This window comes from Scyliorhinus torazame, unplaced genomic scaffold (genome assembly GCF_047496885.1).
Source record: "Scyliorhinus torazame isolate Kashiwa2021f unplaced genomic scaffold, sScyTor2.1 scaffold_475, whole genome shotgun sequence".
Taxonomy (NCBI): Eukaryota; Metazoa; Chordata; class Chondrichthyes; order Carcharhiniformes; family Scyliorhinidae; genus Scyliorhinus; species Scyliorhinus torazame.
The window spans coordinates 15,369-35,263 of NW_027308202.1; the positions used below are offsets into that span (position 1 = coordinate 15,369).

The 19,895-nt window shown below is 50.1% G+C and overlaps 1 protein-coding gene across 1 annotated transcript in view; it reads right to left on the reverse strand.

Annotated features, from left to right (window-relative positions):
- The window catches only part of LOC140406322 (anoctamin-5-like), a gene marked incomplete at its 3' end in the record, with an annotated part of 79,220 nt that overhangs the window by 11,777 nt on the left and 47,548 nt on the right, over window positions 1–19,895 (reverse strand). The window contains exons 6-7 of the mRNA XM_072494439.1: window positions 11,584–11,706; window positions 10,194–10,289 (exon numbers count right to left, since the gene is read on the reverse strand). Coding sequence (XP_072350540.1) covers window positions 10,194–10,289; window positions 11,584–11,706 — 219 coding nt within the window. The remainder of the gene's footprint in view (window positions 1–10,193; window positions 10,290–11,583; window positions 11,707–19,895) is intronic.

The window sequence follows — 19,895 nt, forward strand, 5'->3', positions numbered from 1 at the left end:
CTGTAGATACCTAACAGTGTTCCCCGGGGGAAGCCCGTACTTCTCCTCCAGCTCACCCAGGCTCGCGAACTTCCCATCCACAAACAGGTCCCCCAACCTTCATATCCCTGCCCTGTGCCACCCCGTAAATCCTCCATCTATTCTCCCTGGGACAAACCGGTCATTCCCCGTATCGGGGTCCACACCGAGGCCTCCACTTCTCCCCAGTGCCGCCTCCATTGCTCCCAAATTTTGAGGGTAACCGCCACCACTGGGCTCGTGGTATACCTCATTGGAGGGAGCGGCACCGTTGCAAGCGCCTCCAGACTCGTACCCTCACAAGACGCCGTCTCCAGCCTCTTCCATGCCGCCCCCTCCCCCTCCATCACCCACTTGCGCACCATCGCCACATTGGCGGCCCAGTAGTACCCAGAGAGGGCCCCCCCCCCCCCATTCCTATTCCGCTCCAGGAACACCCTTCTCGCCCTCGGGGTCCCTCGCGCCCACACAAACCCCGTTATGCTCCTGTTGACCCGCCTAAAGAAGGCCTTCGGGATAAGAATGGGGAGGCACTGGAACAGGAAGCACCGTCATCTTGACTGACTGCACCCTACCCGCCAGGGACAGCGGCAACGAGTCCCACCTGTTAACTCCTCCTCCATTTGCTCCACCAGCTTCGTGAAATTAAGTCTATGCAGGGCCCCCCCCAGCTCCTGGCCACCTGGATCCCAAATACCTGAAACTCCTCTCCGCCCTTTTTAGTGGGAGCTCGCCAATCCTCCTCTCCTGGTCCCCTGGGTGAACTACGAACAACTCGCTCTTCCCCATGTTGAGTTTGTACCCCGAGAAATCCCCGAACTCCGAGGATCCTCATTACCTCCGGCATTCCCCCCACCGGGTCCGCCACATATACGCAAGTCGTCCGCATAGAGAGACACCCTATGCTCCTCTCTTTCCCCCCCCCACTCCCCTCCCCTCTTCCTACCCCCCCCCTCCCTCTTCCTCCCCCCACCCACCCCTCCCCGCACCAGCCCCCTCCAGTTCCTGGACTCCCTCCGTGCCATAGCCAGGGGTTCAATCGCCAGTGCGAAGAGCAGAGGGGACAGGGGACACCCATGCCTTGTTCCTCTATGCAACCGAAAGTACTCAGACCTCTTGTTCGTGGGTACACTCGCCATCGGGACCTCGTACAACAGCCTAACCCACCTGACAAACCCCCTCCCCAAACCTGAACCTCTTCAGCACCACCCACAAGTCCCCCCACTCTACCCTATCGAAGGCTTTCTCAGCATCCATCACCGCCACTACCTCCGCCTCCCCCTCCCTCGCCGGCATCATGATAACGTTCAAAAGCCTCCACACATTCGCGCTCAACTGTCTCCCCTTCACGAACCCAATCTGGTCATCATGGATGACCTGCGGCACACAATCCTCAATCCTCGTGGCTAAGACCTTCGCCATGCCCTTGGCATCTACATTTAACAACAAAATCGGCCTGTAAGACCCACACTGCAGGGGATCCTTGTCCCGCTTCAGGATCAAGGAGATCAGTGCCTGGGACATAGTCGGTGGAAAAGCCCCCCTCCCTTGCCTCATTGAAGGTCCTAACTAGCAACGGGCCCAACAGGTCCATATATTCTTTATAGAACTCGACCGGTAAACCGTACGGCCCCGGTGCCTTCCCTGCCTACATGCTCCCTATCCCTTTGGCCAGCTTCTCCAGCCCAATCGGGGCCCCTAATCCCGCCACCAGCCCCTCCTCCACCTTCGGGAACCTCAGTTGTTCCAGAAAGCGGCCCATCCCTCCCTCCTCCAATGGGGGCTCGGACCAATACAGTTCCCACCAAGATCGCCCCCCCCCCCCCCCCCCCCCCCGAGTCTTGGTATCCAGCCCCGAATGAAACACCTGGCCTACCCACCCCTTCCTCAATCTTACCTGGTCTGCCACCTTCAGATGTGTCTCTTGGAGCATTACCACATCAGTCTTCAGCCCCTTCAGGTGCGCGAATACCCAGGCCCGCTTAACCGGCCCGTTCAGTCCCCTTACGTTCCAGGCTATCAGCCAGATCAGGGAGCTACCCGCCCCCCTCCCCCGCCGACTAGCCATAGCCCCTCGGCCAGCCACGTGCCCGCGCCCCACGCGTTCCCCACGGCGGCAGACCCCCATCCCATCCCCCTCTACTCGCTCCAGCTACCCCATGACCATACCAGCAGCAACCAGATGCCCCCCACCCAGCTAGGACCCCTCCTAGCTGCATTGCTCCCCCCATTCGACTCCCGCAAGTCAGCTGATTCCTGCTGACCCTGGCCGCTCCCGCCTCTCCTTCGACTCCTCCGATTGTGGGACTTCCCCTCCCACTCCATTACACACCAGCAGGCTCTCCGCCTCCCCCTTCCACCCAAGCACGGGAAAAAGCCTGCACTTTCCACCTGCCCGGCCCCGCCTGCTCTGGCGCAGCTCCTTTTACAGGCCCAGGCCCAGTCCCAGTCCCCCCCTCCCCCCGCGGGGCCCAGTCCCCCCCTCCCGCCGCGGGGCCCAGTCCCCCCCTCCCGCCGCGGGGCCCAGTCCCCCCCTCCCGCCGCGGGGCCCAGTCCCCCCCTCCCGCCGCGGGGCCCAGTCCCCCCCTCCCGCCGCGGGGCCCAGTCCCCCCCTCCCGCCGCGGGGCCCAGTCCCCCCCTCCCGCCGCGGGGCCCAGTCCCCCCCTCCCGCCGCGGGGCCCAGTCCCCCCCTCCCGCCGCGGGGCCCAGTCCCCCCCCTCCCGCCGCGGGGCCCAGTCCCCCCCCTCCCGCCGCGGGGCCCAGTCCCCCCCTCCCGCCGCGGGGCCCAGTCCCCCCCTCCCGCCGCGGGGCCCAGTCCCCCCCCTCCCGCCGCGGGGCCCAGTCCCCCCCTCCCGCCGCGGGGCCCAGTCCCCCCCCTCCCGCCGCGGGGCCCAGTCCCCCCCTCCCCCGCCGCGGGGCCCAGTCCCCCCCTCCCGCCGCGGGGCCCAGTCCCCCCCCTCCCGCCGCGGGGCCCAGTCCCCCCCTCCCGCCGCGGGGCCCAGTCCCCCCCTCCCGCCGCGGGGCCCAGTCCCCCCCTCCCGCCGCGGGGCCCAGTCCCCCCCTCCCGCCGCGGGGCCCAGTCCCCCCTACCGGCCATCCACCCCCGTTTACTTGCCCCCCTCCAAGAGCCCACCTGACAGACCCAACCAAAACAGTGCCCAACCCACCGAACCAAAAATAAACAACAAAGAACCCCCTCAAAATGTAACACAACAACAACAATCCCCGACCATCCCCACACCCGACCCCCCATCCTGACCCTCAGTTTGTGTCCAGGTTCTCGGCCTGAACAAAGGCCCACGCCTCCTCCGGGGACTCAAAATAATGGTGCCGGTTCTAGTCGGTCACACAGACACGCCGGCTGCAACATGCCAAACTTCACCCCCTTCCTGTGCAGCACCGCCTTTGCCCGGTTGTACCCGGTCCTCCTCTTCGCCACCTCCGCGCTCCAGTCCCAATATATTCGAACCTCTGCGTTCTCCCACCTGCTGCTCCTCTCTTTCTTGGCCCACCTGAGTACGCACTCCCGATCAGCGAACCGATGAAACCGCACCAGCACCGCCCGCGGCAGCTCGTTAGCCTTGGGCCTCCTTGCCAGCCCTCTACGGGCCCCTTCCAGCTCCAGGGGCCCCTGGAAGGACCTCGCTCCCATCAGCCAGTTTAACATGGTGACCACATAGGCCCCCACACATCCAACCCCTCCAGCTCCTCCGGGAGGCCCAGGATCCTCAGATTCTTCCGCCTCGACCGATTCTCCATCTCCTCAAACCGTTCCTGCCATTTCTTGCGGAGTGCCTCATGCGCCTCCATCTTTACCGCTAGGCCCAAGATCTCGTCCACATTATCAGAGATCTTTTGTCGGACCACGCGGATCGCCACACCCTGGGCTGTCTGGATCTCCAGCAGCTTACCAGTAGGAGCCTTCATCGGCTCCAGCAGATCCGCTTGGAGCTCCCTGAAGCAGTGCTGGATAACCTCCGATGCTCCTGCGCCCACTGCATCCATGCTGCCTGGTCCCCGCCCGCCGCCACCTTGCTCTTCTTCCCTCGCACTTTCTTTGGCTTCACCACCACTTTTTTTTTTTTTTTTTTTTTTTAATTAGTCGCCCGCTCCTGGTCCAAGCCATACACTGTCGGGGGAATGTTGCAGTCTTCTTCCCATACCAAGAAATGTCGAAAAAATGCCGTTGGGGGCCCGAAAAGAGCCCAAAAGTCCATTCCAAGCGGGAGCTACTGAACGTGCGACTTAGCTCTGCATAGCCGCAACCGGAAGCCCCCATCAATCTATTCTTGATCTTCAGCAAAGCAATGGAAAGTGTCGTCGACAGTGCTATCAAGGAGCTACTGAGCAAGAACACACCCACCGATGCACAACTTTGTTTCTTCCTGGGGTACTTGGCTCCTGATGACCCCATTGGTCCAACCATAAGACCTAGATGCAGAATTAGGCCACTCGGCCTGTCGAGTCTGCTCCGCCATTCAATCATGGCTGATATTTTTCTCATGCCCATTCTCCTGCCTTCTTCCCACAACCCCAGATCCCCTTATTAATCAAGAACCTATCTACCTCGGTCTTAAATACTGTTGAAGGGCATTTTCTGATACTGGACTATGATATAAATTGTAGGTGGCCCTGTAACTACATTTGTGCTCATAGATTACTTTTGAATAGTTCTGATGAGACAAAAGATCTCATTGACTTAGAATCCTGTTTAGAAGAGACAATTTGTAGAAATAGATTGTGTATACACAATGCTGTTAATATCAGAAAAGACAAAATGGCTGTTAGCTATTTTGTGATATTAAAGACACAAAATGGCTGAACAAGCCACATTCCCTGTAAACTGTCTCATGAGAACCAACCGTGGTATGTATAGGGAGTATCCCAACAGCCGTTGATAACAGCTTCACAGAACAAGACATGCAATGTATCCTTGATAAAGTTCAGGGTCAACAGCTGTAGACAGGACATATCCTTGTGTTAGTTTTGAATGACTTCTGTATGAAGTTAGGGGCGGGTAAGACAACACCCACTTTAACCATATATGTGATAACTGGGATGCTAAGAAAATTGATTGACTGCATGTAATAAAGTGGGACGAGAATATAGTTGATTGATTGTATGTAAATAAGAACCCGCCCCTTGAATCTGTATATTAACCCATGTGAGCCTCAGCTCAAGTGAGAAAAGGTGCCGGCAATAGGCTGCAGAGTCTCAGGCCTTCTCTCCCAGAATTCTGACATAATAAACTGTTTTTTTTTTTAAAAAAAACTATACTCAGGCCCTCGTGTGAATATTTTCACCTCTAACATTTGTCTTAAATACACTCAGTGATTTGGCCTCCACAGCCTTCTGCGGCAAAGAATTCCGGATTCATCACCCTCTGGCTTAAGAAATTCCTCCTCATCTCTGTTTCAAAGGATCGTCCCTTTAGTCTGAGATTGTGTCCTCTGGTTCTAGTTTTTCCTACAAGTGGAAACATCCTCTCCACGTCCACTCTATCGAAGCCTTGCAGTATGCTGCAAGTTTCAATAAGATCCCTCCTCATCCTTCTAAACTCCAACGAGTACAGACCCAGAGTCATGCATCGTGGTGGACAATTGAACAAGTAACTGGGAGGTGGCAACTCCACAAATAATGCATCATCAATGATGGGGGATGCCCTGCACTTCAGTGCACGAGATAAGGCTGAAGCAGGTGCAATCACAGCCAGAATTGCTGAATAAACCAAGACAAGAGGTTTAAATTTCAGAGGTTTGAGGCAAATGTGATTGCCCTGGACAGGCAGCATTTGGCAAGGTGGCATCAAGCAACCCTAACAAGTCAATGAAAATCAGGAGAGACCCCTCGACTGGTTGGAGTCAGACCCAGCAGAAAATAAACATGGTTGTTGAAGGCCAACCATCTCAGCCCAGGGCATTGCTGCAGTAGATCGTGTCCGACATCCAACCATCTTCAGTTGCTTCAGCAATGACCTTCTCTCCATTATAAAGGCCAGGAGTGGGGATAGTCGCTGATGATTATCAATGCTTTGTACCATTTGAGACTTCCACAGTCTGTTTCAGCCTGCAGGAAGACCTGGATAACATTCAGGCTTTAAGTGGCAAGTAACATTCCTGCTACGTGCCAGACAATATCCATCTCCAACAAGAGAACATCCAACCATCCGTTCCTTGGCATTCTACGGCATTACCATAATCAAATTCCCCATCAGCAGTCGAGGGTTATAACCAGAACCTTACCTGGTTCCAGGTTGTATGTGTATAATGGATAGCATTAAAGTCATAGGTACTGCTAATGAAGAGAATGGTAAAAATGTTCATGTATCAATAAAAATTGCTAGAAGGGAAGGTTTTTAAAGTACAACATGGTGTTGTACAGGGAAGGTCATGTCTTACCAACTTGATAAAAAATTTTGAGGAGCTGACAAAATTAATTGATGAGGGAAACGGCTGTGGATGTCGTCTACATGGAGGGGCAAGGTTTACATGAGACGTTAGAGGTACGTTTAAAAAAAAAAAAAAAAAAAACTTTTTATACACAAGAGGGTAGTGGGTGCCTGGAACTCGCTGCCGGAGGTGGTGGTGGAAGCAGGGACGATAGTGACGTTTATGGGACATCTTGACAATACATGAATAGGATGGGAATAGAGGGATACGGACCCAGGAAGTGTAGAAGATTGTAGTTTAGTCGGGCAGCATGGTCGGCACGGGCTTGGAGGGCCGAAGGGCCTGTTCCTGTGCTGTACTTTTCTTTGTTCTTTGTACATGGACTTTAATAAGGTATTTGACAAGGTCCCTCATGGCAGACTGGTACAACGGTAGCAGTGGTTAGCACTGATGCTTCACAGTGGCAAGGTCCCGGGTTCAATTCCCCCTTGGGTGACTGTGCAGAGTCTACACGTTCTCCCAGTGTCTGCGTGGGTTTCCTCCGGGCACCCCGGTTTCCTCCCACAGTCCAAAGATGTGCAGGTTAGGTGGACTGGCCATGGTAAATTGCCCCATGGTGTCCAAAAGGTTAGGTGGGATTACTGGGTTACAGGGATAGGATGGAGGTGTGGGCTTAAGCAGGATGCTCTTTCCAAGGGCCGGTGCAGACTCGATGGGCCAAATGGCCTTCTTCTGCACTATAAATTCTAAATTCTATGAGGGAAACAATGTATTATTGGCCTGGGATAAACAGTGCTCCTGAAAGAGTTGTGAAGTTGCGGGAGGCATGCCAAGAGCACCAACCAACCCAGCACAAAGAACTGCTCTATCCTCGCAAGGTTCCATCATACCCATTGTTGAAGATAGCAACTGATTTATTTACCATGAGGCAATGATATACTCCTAGTGACATTTCAAAATTTCCAATCATTTGACAGAGAAGGGATCTATCTACCACCTCACTGCGAGGATGGTTCTTGTAGTCAAATTGCTCATAAACTGCAATGTTACATTTACAGACCATCACCAGCTGAAATCAGCTTGGAAGGCTGATCAGAACAACATTTTCAGAGTTATCCTCGGACCAGATTATCAATGCAGGAGAGATTTCTGGAGATTTAAGTCTACATGTGACAGGTGTAAGGAACCCCATGTTTATACCTTCTTTTCCCTATGCAATTCTTTTATATTCTGTTATACTGGCTTCTACAATCTTTGCTTTTAAAATTAATTCCAAAGAACATCCCAGTATAATGTGCTATTTGGCCTGGCCCAAGAACCTCTGCAGTCCAATGAGCTATTTGGTACGGCCCACTGATAACATTTTGATGGACTTGGCTGGCAGCCAATAAGCTGTTGTGAAATCCAGGTATTTGCTTTCCTCTGGATGTTGATTGGTGTGGGGAGTTCCAGAAGATTCTGCAGAAGATTCTGCAGAAGATTCTGCAGAAAAGCACAAGACCCCATTTTGAGTTAGTTTCATTTGAAACAGGAGAGGGGAGGCACAGACTTGAACTCTCTCTCATCTAATGCCTCGTGATTAAGACTCTCCCTAACCAGCTTGTAAGAGTTTCACTTCCGATTAAAAAGGTTGCAAACAAGCTAGATTTTGTGAAAACCTTCTTTTAACTCTGGAAGTTCCAGGCCAACGGCAGATGAGCAGAGTGGTCAGAAATCTTTTAAATGCTCAGGTAGAGAAATCTAACGTTACCACAATGAGTCGGAGAGGTAATCTGATGGGGGTCAGCCAGAATTAAACATACCTGAAGGTGAATCTTCAGTGTGAAGGCCCAGATTAATAAAAGTGGCAGTGACTGCCCAGAGGAAATTCCACAGCCTGCGAGTTCGGATTGAAGGCACATTCTGAAGGTCCAATCCAACTGATGGGTTTCAACACTCCGCATCCTGAGAATATTGCCAATTACAAAGGCTATAACCTCAAGCAGCGAAGATACTTATCTCTCGCCCCTTTTAATCCCCACTATTTTGATCCTTCCCTCTGTGTGTCTGTCTTGTGTGCGCATGGGTAGAGGGTAGGGTGGCAAAGGGGGGGGGGGGGAACTAATTAAATTAGCAGGCTGTTGTTCTAGTATCAATATTCCATGTTTTTCTCTGCTCTTGTTATAAATAAGCAGTTACTAAGTTTTACCTACAAATCTGGTGCAATCAAAAGTCAAAGATCTCAGAAACATATCCAAATTATTGGTTAATTCACTTATGTTGGGGCTCTGGAGCCCGTGGGGCTGGAATTGACCGTGCACTCGCCCAGGGTGTCATAACAAAGGTGTACAGTGTGAAGTTGCCTCATTTGGATATAGAGCAGGAGTTATCCACTCAACAAAAAGAACCTGGTTCCCTGCAGTGGTAACTGCAATAAGCAATCCCAAAATGGGGGGTGGGGGCGTCATTTGAGGAGGAAAGAATTGAGAAGATGTTTATGTTTGGTTTGAGTGGATTGAGGAAGAAAACCAGCACAACTACACCAAACAAGAGCAGTATTGACAAAGGTGTGCGGGTTGAGTGGATTGGCCATGCTAAATTGACCTCAGTGTCCAAATTATGTTAAGTGGGGGTTAGTCTATTACGGGGATAGGGTAGATACATCGGCTTCAGTGGTCTGCTCTTTGTAGGGGCCAGTGCAGACTCGATGGGCCGGGTGGCCTCCTTCTGCACTGTAAATTCTATGCTTAACTCCAGATCTCCGAGAGACAGAGCATTTCAAAGACAAAGGGGGCGATTCTCCGATATGGAGGCCAAGTGTTCGCGCCGTCGTGAACGCCATCGCGTTTCACGATGGCGCGAACAGGGACCGGACACGACCTATTCTGGCCCCCACAGGGGTGAACGGCACCAGCAGGATTCTGTTGTATTGGCGCGGCCGCTCGGCCCATCCAGGCCGGAGAATTAGCGGCCCCGCCGATTCCCGCAGCCAGCGTTGCGCCAAACGCGCCGATTCTCCGCACCGAGGAGAGTCGCGCGCCGGCGTCAGGGCGTGGTTGCGGTGATTCTCCGGCTCAGCGCCGGCTTGGAGAATCGCCCCCAAAGATTTAACATCAGTGTAAATTGCATTCACAGGATATCAATATTCTGTTTCTGTAATATTTTTATGTAAGGAAAATGGGTTGTGGGTAATATTCGGATATTACTTTAACGCATGTAGTGCAGTGTTCTGATTAGCACATCAATTGTGTACAGTTAAAATATATCACTGCAGGAAGTGATGCAAGACAACATGTCACACAACAGCTGGAGTAGTGTTAATCTTCCATTGTATATGTAGAGCTCTCCTGTAACCCTGTATATAGTCTGCTGTTCAGCAAGAATCCCAGCATTTGTTACCAAACTCACATGGCATGTTTCTGTCAGGAGGCCAATAACACAACACTCTGACCCATGAAATAGATTTACAGGGTAGGGGACTAATTGGACAGCTCTGGGCATAGCGCAGGCACAATGGATCAAATGACTTCCTTCCATGCTACATCATTCCACAAATACAACATCGGAGATCAATGTTTTCAAACTCTTCAGTCACCCAAGTTCACAATCTGCATGACAAGTTAGGTAAACTCCATTTCAAATGTGGACATACATGACATGAAGAAAAACGCCTCAAAAGGGCAGTATGAACACGATAACTAGAAGTCAAATGGCATAGATTAAACATTTTCAAACCTTTGTCAGATAAATCAATAGATATGGTTCGAGATATGTTCAAAGAATTTGGATCAGGAACCAAGCACTTACTGAAAATTTGCATCTTTCCATGTCTTACTAGCACATGTTATATTGACTGCTTTCGCAATTATAATTTTCCTTCCAGCAATGTTATTACATGCACCTCTGAAATAAAGCAAGACAAAACTAGGTTAAATTTACCACAACATAAAAGAGTGTATAAATTATTGGCAGCAATACTGCCTACTCTAAATAGGAACACGTAGTACGGCTCTTGAAAAGGTTGTTTCGCTCCATTGGTTGCAAAGTCCAGAAACGTTTTGTTCTCCACTGTAGCTTACAGGCTTCTCAAATCATTTGCCTCGTCAAATATCCTGCTGTCTTAACAACACACTCCACCTCATTCTACACAAAAGGGGAAGGTTTTTGGAATGTCTCACTCAAATGAGACACTGTAGGCATGACTGCGACATTCCTGTTTTTGATTGCCATACATTAGGAAAATCTTCATTTGAGAAGATTGCAAGCAGGATAACTAACAAAAATGCCAAGCAGACATCAAAGTCCAAAAAAGGTCAGAAGAAAGAGTGTGTGTGTGTGTGGGGGGGGGGGGGGGGAAAGAGAGAGAGAGAGAGAGGGGGAGGGAGAGAGAGAGAGATAGAGAGAGAGAGATAGAGAGAGAGATAGAGAGAGAGATAGAGAGAGAGATAGAGATAGAGAGAGAGATAGAGAGAGAGAGAGAGAGAAAAAAATTGCATATGAAAGGGTGTTGAGAAGGGTTTGTATATTGAGGTGCTATATGGAGGTGTTAAGATTAACAATAATCCAAAGGTTGATCAATCTGCGATTAATCAACTGGACATAGGGGTTATGGAGATAGGTCACCAGGGCAGGGATGATCACATTTGAATGGCAGAGCAGCTGTATTCCTGTATACATTGAACTAGAAAAAAAAGTGGATACGGATTACTATTTCAAACTAAAGAGGGGGATTATAATCTGGTAAAAGCAATTACTATTTAGCTTTGATGTTGGGAAGCATCTTCACAAGAGCGCTATTAAACATCTAAAAATGTTTTTTGTAAAAGGATGCAAAAAACTCTCCTCACTCGAGACAATTTGATATTGTGGCAGAGAAAACTATTCAGAAGGATGCTGAAATTGACCAAAAGCCTTTCAACTGTACTTACCTGTTCAATAAAGATTAGCACTAGAGTTATTCTGAATACTTGCTCAGAACAAAACAGGATTATAATTTTCTGCAACACATTCCATGTAATAAAGCAAAAATATTAGTAAAAGGCTGCCATAATTTGAGCTTTTAACAAGCTTATGCAAGTATTCATACAGTGGATAATATGCCAATATTTATTCAAACTAATTAGATAGCAGTAACAGAACAGAATCCATTTCAGGTAAGAACACAGTACATTTAAAGTCATTCTCAAAATAATTATACCGAATTCTATTCACAGCTTGGTTTACCACTTCTCCGATCTTGGTTGAAGACTGACAAAGCTCATCGTAATTATATCCACGCAAAAAATCATCTAGATTATTGCTGGCATTGTAACAAGATATACTGAAAAAGAGAAAACAGATAAAACGCAGTCTCTACGGCAAGGCACAAAACGTGAAAATATCCACACAGCCAAGGTCCCACAAACAAATCAATTATCTGGTCACTATCACGCTAAGAAAGGCTGGTTCAGGGATCAATGTCGACCAGGATATCAGGGAGAATTCCTTGAAATGGTATGACACCTACTCGAAAGGGCAATTGGTGCTTCGGTTTAATGCTTCATCTGAAAGATAGCACTTCATGACTGGATTTGTGTTAGTCTGGATTGTGTGTTCAAGTCGCCAAAGTGAGACTTGAACCCACAAGTCTTTCTGAATCAGAGATTGAGAGGGCTACCAATCAAGTTCAGCAAAAGCAATTTGGACATAATTATGACATTAAAAATGTTAGAGGATTCTAAAAAGGTTTACAAACACCTCAATGCTATTTTGTGACCATTCGCTTCCCATGGTTCGGTTGTTTTTTTTTTTTTTTAATAAATGTTTTATTGAAAATTTTTTCCCAAACAACAATTTTTCCCCTCTTACAAAGCAAACGCAACAATAACAATACAGAAATTTTAAACAATACACAAGTAACAAAACCCCTTTATCTTTGACCTAAACTAAACCCCCCCTCCCCCCCCCCCCCCCCCCCCACCCCCCCCCCCCCCTCCCCCTGGGTTGCTGCTGCTGGTCATCTGTCTTCCCTCTAACGTTCCCCTAGGTAGTCGAGAAATGGCTGCCACCGCCTGGTGAACCCTTGAGCCGATCCTCTCAGGGCAAACTTTATCTGCTCCAGTTTAATGAACCCCGCCATATCATTTACCCAGGCCTCCAGTCCGGGGGGTTTCGCCTCCTTCCACATGAGTAGGATCCTGCGCCGGGCTACTAGGGACGCAAAGGCCACAACGTCGGCCTCTTTCGCCTCCTGCACTCCCGACTCTTCTGCAACTCCAAATAGAGCTAACCCCCAGCCTGGTTTGACCCGGGCCCTCACCACCCGCGAAATCACTCCCGTCACTCCCTTCCAATACCCTTCCAGTGCCGGGCATGCCCAAAACATATGTGCGTGGTTTGCCGGGCTCCCGCCACACCTCCCACATTTGTCCTCCACTCCAAAGAACCTGTTCAATCTTGCTCCCGTTATGTGTGCTCTATGTAGCACCTTAAATTGAATCAGGCTAAGCCTGGCGCATGAGGAAGAGGAATTTACCCTGCTTAGGGCATCAGCCCACATACCCTCCTCTATCTCCTCCCCTAGTTCTTCTTCCCACTTTCCTTTTAGTTCGCCCACCGACTCCTCCCCCTCTTCCCTCATCTCTCGGTAAATCTCTGACACCTTGCCCTCTCCGACCCACACCCCTGAAAGCACCCTGTCCTGTATCCCCTGTGTCGGGAGCAATGGAAATTCCCTCACCTGTTGTCTAAGTAAATGCCCTCACCTGCATATATCTCAAGAAATTTCCCCGGGGCAACTTATACTTTTCCTCCAATGCTCCCAAGCTCGCAAAAGTCCCATCTATAAATAAATCTCCCACCCTCCTAATTCCCAACTGGAACCAGCTCTGAAATCCTCCATCCATTCTTCCTGGGGCGAACCTATGGTTGTTCCTGATTGGGGACCCATGGTTCGGTTGTTAATCATCACTTCAAATTTATTTGATGGAGAAAATTTACTAGCATTAAAATAGGCAAGGAAAAGTGTTTGCGACTTAGTATAATGCCTTCACATAGAGAATAGATGTGAAAATGAGAATGTACTAGTCAAATATTCAATACAACTGCAAGAAAACAAAAGCATTAAAAACAAAAGCCCCTAGTTGCCACATTCCGGCACCCTACACAGAGGGAGAATTCAGAATGTCCAAATTACCTAACAGCTCGTCTTTCGGGACTTGTGGGAGGAAACCGGAGCACCCGGAGGAAACCCACGGAGAGACGGGGGGGGGGGGGGGGGGGGGGGGCGGGAAAAATGTGTAGACTCCACAGACAGTAAAACAAGCTGGGAATCAAACCCAGGACCCTGGAGCTGTGAAGCAACAATGCTAACCACTCTGCTACCGTGCTGTCCTTTGACAATGTCACAAGCGGGCATGTAGTTGTGATATTTTAGATTTTGCAAAGGTTAGCATTATTTTTTTTTTTTTTTTTTTAAATGGACATAAGAAGCCATAAAGATGGCTGCCGAAAGTCACCTGGCCTTTCCCCTTCCCCCTGCAGTGTGACTGAGCTTCCAGAAAGTTTCAAGTGGATTATGAAGTGGACATGCTTGAAAGTACTTTTCCCTGGACATGTGAAAGCCTTGGGGTTGGATTTTCTCCACCCCCTGCAGCGTGGTTCGCGGTGATAGAGGCAGGCAGCCTGCCATTGGTTGGTGGTGGCATCAGAAGATCCCCCCCCCCTGCTGTCAACGGAGTTTCCCAGTGTATGCACCTGCCACTGCCAGGTAGCCTACGGTGAAAGTTCACCGTCGGCAGAACCGGAAAATTTCACGGAGGCAACAGCCAGAAAATTCCGGCCTTGACCCGCTTTAAATACTGCAGCTGATTAGGGGACTTCGGCTACCACTGCTTGGAAGTTGACCTGGCAGTTTGTCCAGATCACATGATACAGCAACCATCCCGTCTCTGAGAAAAAGAGGGAAAATTCAACCTCTGGTGCTCCGAACACCAGGAGGAATGCTGAAAACAACTTCAGAGGGGGTTTTTGACCAAGGGAGGACAAAGAGGAAAGTTTGAAGAAATCAACTGCTGTTTCTGCCATGTCCAAGAAATCTACAAGTGACGTGACGAGAGGAAAAGGACATTTTCTCTCTCCCTAAAATCCTGCTGAGCTGAAAAAGACAGACACTTGTCGTGTTGGGTGTTCTGCTATACAGACGAACCAACACTGTTGTAGATGGTACAACTCTGTTTTATTACTCTTGATAACAACATCTGCAAACTTATGACTGTGGTTCGTAATTTACCCGTTAACCTGTGGACACAGCCCTAACACTATCTTAGAGAGGCACTCAGCACATGGTGTATGTCTGAGTGGCACCCTGTGAGCTCTGTGCCCTGAGCTGTCTCCTGCTGGAATGAGCGGGAAGTGTCATGTTCCCTGTTTTGTAGTGTGTATGCTCTTGCCTGTGATTGGCTGTGGTGTTGTGTGTGTTGATTGGTCCGTTGATCTGTCCATCAGTGTCTATGTGTGTTTGCACCATGATAGGTTTATCTGAATATCATGACGACACTGACTGCAGAATCCATCAGTATCACAAGAGACGGATTTTAAATCTCAAAGTATCTTTCTTTTACCTGCATTTTAAACTTTGTATCCCCATTTTCATTATCTAAAACTTTTCGACTGAATATCAGTAGTAGTTTATAAACAAATTTATATGTTTACGCCAATGCGTCTCCGCTGGGCAATGTTTAAAATCGAACCAAGCATACATTCAATAAGGGAGGGATGCACATTGACCACTTCAAGGAAACATATGTTATGTGGCCATGACTACACTATTAGATTCCAAGAATGTCCATGTGACCTGGGGATGGAAGCTAAGAAACAAAACAAAGGATGAAGTGAATGCCAATTGCAGTGGGGTTGAGTCAGCCACTGTTTCCTATTTGACAGTTAAAAACACTGGAAAACCTGGGTAGAGGAAACAAGCAAAGGTTCTCTCCAAATGGAACAGGTATCTTTTCAAATGTATTTTATTACAAACATGTATCAAAACAGGTTAGTGAATTAACACCCTGGGAAACTATACTTCCCAACAATCAACTGTACAGTCTGTACAGATTTTTTCCCTTTTTCACCCCCCTCCACCACAACAGCCCCTCAAACACGGTCACAAACATCCCCCACCTTTTCTCAAACCCCCCTGAAGAGCCCCTTAACTCATACTTTATCTTCTCCAATTGCAGGTAGTCGTGCAGGTCACCCAACCATGCTGCTACCCCCGGTGGCGATGCTGACCGCCACTCCAGCAAAATTCGCCGCCGTGCAGTCAGAGAGGCGAAGGCCAAGACATCAGCCTTCCTCCTCTCCATGAGCACCGGCGTCTCTGAAACCCCAAATATCGCCACCAAAGGATCTGGGTCCACCACCTCCTGCACTATCCTGGCTAAGACCACGAACACTCCCGCCCAGAATCTTACCAATTCTTCACAACCCCAAAACATGTGCGCGTGATTTGCTGGCCCCCGCCCACACCTCTCACACTCATCTGCTACCCCACGAAAGAACCCACTCATTCTCGCCAGAGTCATATGCACCCTGTGCTCCACCTTAAACTGTATCAGGCTCATTCTTGCACAAGAGGAGGTCCCGTTTACCCTTCGCAGTGCCTCACTCCATACTCCCCAATTGATATCCCCTCCCAACTCCCTTTCCCATTTCTCCTTGATCTTCACCCGCTCGCCTCTCTGCTCCCCCAGCCACGTATATATCCCCAATTCTTCCCTCCCCTTCTACATTCGGAATCAGAATTGCTCCAGCAGGCTGTATCCCTGTAACCTGGGGAACCCCCTCCAGACCTTTCGCACCAAGTCCCTAACCTGCAGATACCTGAACTCACTCCCCCTCGGCAGCTCTACCCTCTCCCTTAGCTCCTCCAGATTGGTGAACCCTCACCTTGACCAGCACCACCTCCTATATACACTATCCACCCCCCACGGCTCAAACCCATGATTCTCACACAGCGGCATTAGCACCGACATCCCTTCCACCCAAAAATGCCTCCTCAACTGATACCAGGGGCGAAATTCTCCGTAAACGGCGTGATGTCTGCCGACTGGCGCCCAAAACGGCGCAAATCAGTCAGGTATCGCGCCGCCCCAAAGGTGTTAAATGCTCCGCATCTTGGGGGGCCGAGCCCCAACCTTAAGGGGCTAGGCTGGCGCCGGACGAATTTCCACCCTGCCAGCTGGCGGAAAAGGCCTTTGGTGCCCCGCCAGCTGGCGCGGAAATGACATCTCCGGGCGACGCATGCACGGGAGCGTCAGCGGCCGCTGACGTCATTCCCGCGCATGCACAGTGGAGGGAGTCTCTTCCGCCTCCGCCATGGTGGAGACCGTGGCGAAGGCGGAAGGGAAAAAGTGCCCCCACGGCACAGGCCCGCCTGCAGATCGGTGGGCCCCGATCGTGGGCCAGGCCACCGTGGGGGCACCCCCGGGGCCAGATCGCCCTGCGGCCCCCCCCCCCCCCCCTCCCCAGGACCCCGGAGCCCGCCCGTGCCGCCTTTAAGGTAGGTGGTTTAATCTACGCCGGCGGGACAGGCATTTTAGCGGCGGGACTACGGCCCATGCCGGAGAATCGCGCGGGGGGGGGGGGGTGCCCGGCACGGCGCGATTCCCGCCCCTGCCGAAAATCCGGTGGTGGAGAATTCAGGAACCAGCGGGGGCGGGATTCACGCCGGCCCCCGGCGATTCTCCGACCCGGCGGGGGTCGGAGAATCTCGCCCCATATCTTCATTGTGGACTGCACCACCAGGCTCCTTGAATACCTACTTGGAGCCATTGGCAACGCTGCCGTCACCATAGCCCTCGAACTAGACCCCTTACAAGATTCCTCCTCCATCCTAACCCACTCTACCCCTTCTCAAATGGAACAGGTTTCTGTCTAGCAGTCTTCAAATAGTTCCAGATGTTGAAGCAGGTCTCAGAATATGGCAGAGACTGCGTTATTGTGTGCGTTGTCCAATTAGAAATAACAGCGAGCTGAAAAACAGGAAGGTAAAAGGGTTGTGGAATTGCTGTTGCTGGTGTTGCCGGAGCCCACCGGTCATATAAAAGGAGCAAAAGTCTGGCACAAGGATTGGCATGACCCAAGTGAGAGGGGGTTTGCAAGTACCTCATCAGTATCAGGGACTTTGGATGCAATGTGTCTGCTGATGAACGTGACTCATGCTAAAATGATTGAGGGCATAACACAGGAGATGCAAAGACAGATTGCACATTTGTGCAGAAGTAATGCACAAATGTGGTGGGACCGGAACCAATGTTCTTGGGGGGGGTGTTTGCTAGTGCAGTTGGGGAGGGTTTAAACTAATGTGCCAGGGGGATGGGAACCGATGTAGGAAGTCAGTGGGGACAGAAACAAAAGGCAGGAAGGGAGAGTGTGTAAAGCATGACCAGAGAAAGCAGGGCAGAGAGCAATGAAGGTCTACATTAAACTGCATTTATTTCAATGCAAGGGGCCCGACGGGCAAAGCGGATGAACTCAGGGCATGGACGGGCACATGGGACTGGGATATTATAGCTATGACTGAAACATGGCTAAGGGAGGGGCAGGACTGGCAGCTCAATGTTCCGGGGTACAGATGCTATAGAAAGGATAGAACAGGAGGTAAGAGAGGAGGGGGAGTGGCGTTTTTGATTAGGGAGAACATCACGGCAGTACTTAGAGGGGATATATCCGAGGGTTCGCCCACTGAGTCTATATGGGTGGAACTGAAAAATAAGAAGGGAGAGATCACCTTGGTAGGACTGTACTACAGGCCCCCAAATAGTCAGCGGGAAATTGAGGAGCAAATATGTAAGGAGATTACAGATAGCTGCAAGAATAATAGGGTGGTAGTAGTAGGGGACTTTAACTTTCCCAACATTGACTGGGACAGCCATAGCATTAGGGGCTTGGATGGAGGGAAATTTGTTGAGTGTATTCAGGAGGAATTTCTCATTCAGTATGTGGATGGACCGACTAGAGAGGGGGCAAAACTTGACCTCGTCTTGGGAAATAAGGAAGGGCAAGTGACAGAAGTGCTAGTGAGGGATCACTTTGGGACAAGTGACCATAATTCCATTAGTTTTAAGATAGCTATGGAGAGTGATAGGTCTGGCCCAAGAGTTAAAATTCTTAATTGGGGCAAGGCCAATTTTGATGGTATCAGACAGGAACTTACAGAGGTAGATTGGGGGAGACTATTGGCAGGCAAAGGGACGGCTGGTAAATGGGAGGCTTTTAAAAATGTGTTAACCAGGGTGCAGGGTAAGCACATTCCCTTTAGAGTGAAGGGCAAGGCTGGTAGAAGTAGGGAACCCTGGATGACTCGAGATATTGAGACTCTGGTCAAAAAGAAGAAGGAGGCATATGACGTACATAAGCAACTGGGATCAAGTAGATCCCTTGAAGAGTATAGAGATTGTCGTAATAGAGTTAAGAGGGAAATCAGGAGGGCAAAAAGGGGACATGAAATTGCTTTGGCAAATAATGCAAGGGAGAATCCAAAGAGATTCTACAGATACATAAAGGGGAAAAGAGTAACTCGGGACAGAGTCGGGCCTCTTAAGGATCAACAAGGACATCTATGTGCAGAGCCACAAGAGTTGGGTGAGATCCTGAATGAATATTTCTCATCGGTATTCACGGTGGAGAAAGGCATGGATGTTAGGAAACTAAGGGAAATAAATAGTGATGTCTTGAGAAGTGTGCATATTACAGAGGAGGAGGTGCTGGAAGTCTTAAAGCGCATCATGGTAGATAAATCCCCGGGACCTGATGAAATGTATCCCAGGATGTTGTGGGAGGCTAGGGAGGAAATTGCGGGTCCCCTAACCGAGATATTTGAATCATCGGCAGCCACAGGTGAGGTGCCTGAAGATTGTAGAGTGGCGAATGTTGTGCCCTTGTTTAAGAAGGGCAGCAGGGAAAAGCCTGGGAACTACAGACCGGTGAGCCTAACGTCTGTAGTAGGTAAGTTGCTAGAAGGTATTTTGAGAGACAGGATCTACAAGCATTTAGAGAGGCAAGGACTGATTCGGGGCAGTCAGCATGGCTTTGTGCGTGGAAAATCATGTCTCACAAATTTGATTGAGTTTTTTGAGGGAGTGACCAAGAAGGTAGATGAGGGCAGTGCAGTAGACGTTGTCTACATGGACTTTAGCAAAGCCTTTGACAAGGTACCGCATGGTAGGTTGTTGCAGAAGGTTAAAGCTCACGGGATCCAGGGGGAGGTTGCCAATTGGATTCAAAATTGGCTGGACGACAGAAGGCAGAGGGTGGTTGTAGAGGGTTGTTTTTCAAACTGGAGGCCTGTGACCAGTGGTGTGCCTCAGGGATCGGTGCTGGGTCCACTGTTATTTGTGATTTATATAAATTATTTGGATGAGAATTTAGGAGGCATGGTTAGTAAGTTTGCAGATGACACCAAGATTGGTGGCACAGTGGATAGTGAAGAAGGTTATCTAGGATTGCAACGGGATCTTGATCAATTAGGCC